At 48.3% G+C, this 6,000-nt stretch overlaps 1 protein-coding gene across 6 annotated transcripts in view; it reads left to right on the plus strand.

The window, feature by feature from the left end:
• TTLL4 (tubulin tyrosine ligase like 4) overlaps window positions 1–5,120 on the plus strand; it is a 43,893-nt gene extending 38,773 nt beyond the window's left edge. The window contains exons 13-19 of one of the 6 annotated variants that reach the window (XM_055379574.2): window positions 458–595; window positions 2,173–2,275; window positions 3,207–3,417; window positions 3,559–3,629; window positions 4,027–4,112; window positions 4,491–4,509; window positions 4,664–5,120. In XM_055379574.2, coding sequence (XP_055235549.1) covers window positions 458–595; window positions 2,173–2,275; window positions 3,207–3,417; window positions 3,559–3,629; window positions 4,027–4,112; window positions 4,491–4,509; window positions 4,664–4,822 — 787 coding nt within the window. In that variant the 3' untranslated portion in view covers window positions 4,823–5,120. Of the gene's footprint in view, window positions 1–457; window positions 596–2,172; window positions 2,276–3,206; window positions 3,418–3,558; window positions 3,630–4,026; window positions 4,113–4,490; window positions 4,510–4,566 lie in introns of all 6 variants that reach the window. The other 5 variants (XM_055379575.2, XM_019022661.3, XM_063695221.1 and 2 more) reach the window with 5 other exon arrangements.
• The last annotated feature ends 880 nt before the right edge of the window (window positions 5,121–6,000 follow it).

A 6,000-nucleotide genomic window follows, 5' to 3' on the forward strand; every position in this document is an offset into this window, starting at 1 on the left:
TCCGCCTCCGGATTCAAGCAGTTCTCCTGCCTCAGCCTCCCAAGTAGCTGGGACTACAGGCATGCACCACCACACCCAGCTAATTTTTTGTATTTTTAGTAGAGACAGGGTTTCACTGTATTAGCCAGGATGGTCTCGATCTCCTGACCTCGTGATCTGCCCGCCTCGGCCTCCCAAAGTGCTGGGATTACAGATGTGAGCCACCACGCCCAGCCAGTTGTTCTTTTTAAGTGGATCCTTACCGCTTGCTTTCCTTTAGCAGATCAAGGTCATGGGCAGGTTATTCACCGTCTTTGGGGCAAGAGAGTCTTGTGATGGTGATCCTGCATGGGGATGTTTGAGCAGCTTTCATCCTAGGGAAGCCAGGAAGTAAATGAGACTAGCCCTGAGTTGCACATATGACCAGAGACTGTTTCGGAGTGCTGCTTTGGCCACTCTTTTTATCCTTTTTCTGAAGCCTCCACTCCAGCTCTCCACTGGATATCAGCATCAAAGGCCAGATGATTCGTGACCTTCTGAATCTGGCAGGTTTTGTCCTGCCCAATGCAGAGGATATCATTTCCAGCCCCAGCAGCTGCAGCAGCTCCACCACCAGGTGAGGCCCCTATTTCTTCACAGCTCTGCTGGCAGCATGAGTAGCCCTGCTATAGTTTCTGGGAAGGAATGGGTTCTGGGTGCTCCCTTCTGCCGGGTTCCCCTTGCTGTTCAGTCTTGCCCCTACAGTCCACTAACATGCTACCATGCCACATCAGTGACTCTCAAGTATGTTCAGTTATGTTGATCCCCTGCTCAGGAACCACAGGCCTAGGAATCAGATTTAAACATCTTAGGCACACTGGTGTGTGTCTCTAGTCCCAGCTACTTGGGAGACTGAAGCAGGGGGATCTTTTAAGGCTAGAAGTTCACAGCTCTAGTGCACTATGATGATCATGCCTGTGAATAGCCACTGTACTCTCTTTAGCCTGGGCAATATAGCAAGACGTTGTTTCTAAAAAAAAAAAAAAAAAAAAAATTCTTACCTGGGCAGTCAGGGTCCCAGCTTCCTTTTTCTTGGTGTATCTCTCTTTCTTCTTCCTCTCCTGGCTCCTGTGCCCTGACAAACTGGATCGCTCACACAACCTCATGCTCAGAATGATCCTTAAGGACCAGTTGGTCCAGTCTCCTTTCTGAAATGTTTATTGCCTCTTGCTGTTCCCCATAGTGTTCTTTCCTCTGCTTATGGGGTTTCTTCCTCCTGAAATGCCCCATAGCCAGACCCACCGTTAACCTCTGCTGTTCATCAAAGCCTAGCTCATACACCTTCATGAAGCCAACTCAGTATGGTCATTTTTTTTTTCTTTTTTCATACCACAAAGCATTGGGAACCACTCTAGAGAGGAGGGAGTTTATATTTACTTAGTACCTGAGATATGTGAGGAAAAAAACCCTATAACTTACCCTTCCAATAACCCTGTAAGGTTAGTATTTGTACCTGCAGTTTACAGAGGAGAAAACTGAAGCTGTTTGGGATTAAGTAGCCCATCAAAGTTATTCAACTAGAGAATGGTAGGACTGGAATTCAAATCCTGATTTGCCTGATAACAAAACTTACTTTCCCCGCTGTACCTTGTAGACTCATGTTTGGCTCTGTCCAGTGGTTGTCATTTGACATATCCCACCTGCCATACCATAAGCTCCTTGGGGGCAAGAGTTGCTTTTTAGTCATCTTTTAAAAATTATTATTATGTTTTTAGAGACAGAGTCTCACTATCTCTCTCAACAGTGATTATGGTAATTGTAATGTGGGTGATGAAACTGAGGTGAAGGGAGGTTAAGTCAGTTGCCCAGGGTCACACAGCCAGTAGGGCAGAGTTGAGTATATAGTTAAGTGTTCACTGAATTAAACTGAACTGAAGTATATACCACAATAAGGCTTATTGCAAGGTCCTCATTTTTTATCATTCAAATTCAACCTAAAGCTGGTGGTTTGTATCCTTTTACTTAATATTTGATGACTCTCAGGTTACTTCTGGGGAGTGCATTTTAGTCCAACCTACTACTCAAGTAACCTCTGTTCATACATCTTTGTCTTCTCTCAAGAAGGGTGTCTGCTGGGTTGGACCTTCTCCATATTTCCTCCAAATAAGAAGCTGCTGACCCTGCCCTTTGCTTTCTTTCCGGCCTCTGCCGTAGCCTGCCCACCTCCCCCGGGGACAAATGTCGAATGGCTCCAGAGCATGTCACTGCACAGAAGATGAAGAAAGCCTATTATCTGACCCAGAAAATTCCTGATCAGGTAGGAGATTGGTCTTCCCCCCAGTGCTAGCAGAAAACTTCCCTGGTCAAACATTTGGGACCCAAAAGCAACCAGCTTTTCTTTTTTTTTTTCTTTTTTTTTGAGATAGAGTTTCACTCTTGTTGCCCAGGCTGGAGTGCAATGGTGCGATCTCAGCTCACTGCAACCTCCGCCTCCCAGGTTCAAGTGATTCTCCTGCCTCAGCCTCCCGAGTAGCTGGGATTAGAGGCATGCACCACCATACCCAGCTAATGTTATATTTTTTAGTAGAGACGGGGTTTCTCCATGTTGGTCAGGCTGGTCTCGACCTCCCAACCTCAAGTGATCCGCCTACCTCGGCCTCCCGAAGTGCTGGGATTACAGGCGTGAGCCACCATGCCTGGCTGCAGCCAGCTTTTCTTAAGAGCACGGTTTCTTAATCCAGGCCTGTAATCCTCTGATGTACAGAGATTTGTTGGCATGTCTGTCATTCTGGGAGAGTGTTAATTGTCTTTACCATGTTTTCTGGCCCCCTCTTGTCCAAACTATAGACTTTTACCCTTTGGGTTTCTTTCTCTGAGAGGCACAGTGAGAGACCCCAGGAAGCTGACTTTCTCAGAGCAGATAAGGAAGCTGGATTTAAGCATGGCAGATACAAGACTGGTGCCAAATCTGAATTGCTGGATCCTCATCTTGACTTTACCCAACAAACTACTTAACCTCTCAGCCCCAGTGGCTCCCCTGACCCCAAACAAGAGTGTCTTCCCCCACTAGCTAAGTTCAGTAGACTTAGGAACAGATGTCTTTCAGAGCTGGCCCACTAGGCTGCCGTCAGTAGTTCCATGAGAGTCCCGGACCCCAGGGGTGTGCTCCCTGTTCCCCAGCTTCTTGAGTCTCTGCCCCTGGCTTACACTCTCTCACACCCTTTTTCTCCCTGTTCCTTGGACCACAGGACTTCTATGCATCTGTGCTGGATGTCCTGACACCAGATGATGTTCGGATTCTGGTTGAGATGGAAGATGAGTTTTCTCGCCGTGGTCAGTTTGAACGAATTTTTCCTTCTCATATCTCCTCTCGCTATCTCCGCTTTTTTGAGCAGCCACGATATTTCAACATTCTCACCACCCAATGGGAACAGAAATACCATGGCAACAAGCTTAAAGGTGATGTGCCCTCCCTGCCCTCAGAAAGCCAAGTTTAGTGAGAGATTAAATCCCAGTATACCAAGAAATGGGCCTCTCTGGAAAGAATTGGCCAATTGATTCTACCTTCTTAAACCCCAACTCCTGCTAATCTTGTCCTAGGAGTAGATCTGCTCCGGAGTTGGTGCTACAAAGGGTTCCACATGGGAGTTGTCTCTGATTCTGCTCCAGTGGTGAGTGCTGCCATTGTGGAGGACAGCTCCTTCTCAGGCCCCTCCCTCTTCTGCCTTATGAGTGCAGCAGGAGTTGGGTTGGTATGTATAGGCCTCTCTCACTTCTCCGCTAGGCTCTGCTTCTGTCTCACCACTCTTTCCTTTCAAGGGAATAGTTGCCTCCAGGATTCCCTGGGTACCTTTCTTTCAAGGATCAAAAAGTGCTTTGTAGGCCTCAACTTCTTGTTTGATTCAGAAGAGAACTGAGACTTTTACCCACCTGGGCCCATGCCTGAGGGGTAGGGAAGGGGAGAACCCCATGATCCATTTAGAGGTAGAGCTGGAGGGTCCCAAGACCCCAAACACTCCTGCCTTGCTCCGCCAAGCCTTTTGGTCTCATTGCTTCCTTTGCTCTTAGTGGTCTCTCCCGACATCACTTCTGACTATCTCAAAGGATGACGTGATACTCAATGCCTTCAGCAAATCAGAGACTAGCAAGCTGGGGTGAGTGCTGCCTGGGCAAGGGAGGGGCTGCTGGCTGTGAGTTTGTAGAGTTTTCTTCCTTCCTCTCTTCCCAGACTGTGGCAGTGAGATCAGCATTCTCCAGCTGGGGGTTGGTGGGAGCGTCAGGACATGCAGCCATAGCATCCTTTTTCTGGTAGATCTTGGTATGCCCAGGGAAGCTGAGCTGGAGGACAGAAGTGCAGCCACTGTCAGCCATACCCACTAGCTGTGGGAAATTGTTAGCCCTCTATCCGCACCCCCATTCACTCTTGCACTGCAGGTCTCAAGCCTTCAAGTAAATAGAATTTTTTTTATGGTTATTACATGTCCATGTAATTTTGGCCTACAACACCTTAATGTCGTGAATGCCTGCTCCAGACTGAAGGCAAATCCTAAGGTAAAGTCTCAGTTAAACAGTGTCTCAGTCATTTCTTTCACCACCTATTCCCTCCAGAAAACAAAGCTCCTGTGAGGTTAGCCTACTACTCTCTGAAGATGGGACCACACCCAAATCCAAGAAGACTCAAGCTGGCCTTTCCCCTTATCCCCAGAAACCCAGTTCCTCAAAGGACAGTGAGGACACCAGCAAAGAGCCCAGCCTTTCTACCCAGACGTTACCTGTGATCAAGTGCTCTGGGCAGACTTCAAGACTTTCTGCTTCCTCCACTTTCCAGTCAATCAGTGACTCCCTCCTGGCTGTGAGCCCATAACTGGCCTCTCTCCAAAAGCCTCTGCCCAGGAGCATGGGCATCAGCTACCTCACGGGAACCAGCCTGCTGTTCAGACCAGTCTGAGCCCCTACCCATTTCACCCTGTCCCTCCTCAGAGTATTTTTTGAAGTGGTTGCATTATAGAGATGGGTATTTGTAGGGCCGGAGGGATGGTAGTGATGGGGAGAAGGTGAGGAAGGGTCACCCTCTGTCACCTGTCTGCCTGGCTGGCACCTCATATCTCAGCAGAGAAGCCAGTGGTGGCCACGCAGCCTTATAAAGCAGGTTTTGGTTTCTACCTTAAGTGAGCCATGTGTGGTTTGTCTGGGGCCCTGGTGTGGTTGCTGAGTTGTAGCTCAAGAGGAGAAAACATACAGAACATATTTGGACCGGAAATCCTTTGTTCTGAATTTGAGGGGGTCTTCTGAGGTCCTTATTTCCTTAGGTCTTTCCTCACCCCTCTCCCACCCCTGTCCTGAGGAGAAACCCTTGAACTTCCTCAGTAGACAGGCGGAGAGGCCACAACATGCCGAACCCATTTCCTGTCATCCTAGTCTTGGGTCTTCACTGCCTCCTTCCAAATACCCACCCTGCCAGCAGCCCTAGGTCTTCCTGTTCTGACCCCCCATCACTGCTCGTTCAGCCTTCTAGACATCTCTCCTTTAGCTGTTGGCTTTCTCTGAGGTGTGAGAGGGTCTATGAACTTTGTGAATTTCCCATGGCCCCAGTGAAGGAGCCCAGATAATCCCAGTAGCTGTTACCTGTCTCCATGTATCAAAGGACACAGTCCAGGGGGAGGGTGGAAGGAGATGTGGTTTCTCTATAGTGCAACAAACATGGTTTCTCAATGTTCTGCCGTGCAGCAAGCAGGGTCTGGCGGCTTGGCAGGTGGGTTTCAGGAGCAGTCACTATTGTAGGATGGGCTTCCAATCAAACCTCAGACTAAACTCTTGTACTGAACTGATTCTACCTCCCTCCTCTAGACTCAGTAAACAGTGACTATTCAATAAATGTTGACTGAGTGAACTGTATTTACAGAGATCTCAAAGGACCCCAGCACTTGAACCAGAAGTTCTAATTGTCTCTCATCTAGGGATGAGAAAGTGGAACCTGGGAACAGCACAAGCGGAAGAGTTCAGATGAGAAAGGTTTTCTCTGAAGCCGTGCTCCTTCCTAAC

Source organism: Gorilla gorilla, chromosome 11 (assembly GCF_029281585.2).
Source record: "Gorilla gorilla gorilla isolate KB3781 chromosome 11, NHGRI_mGorGor1-v2.1_pri, whole genome shotgun sequence".
NCBI lineage: Eukaryota > Metazoa > Chordata > Mammalia > Primates > Hominidae > Gorilla > Gorilla gorilla.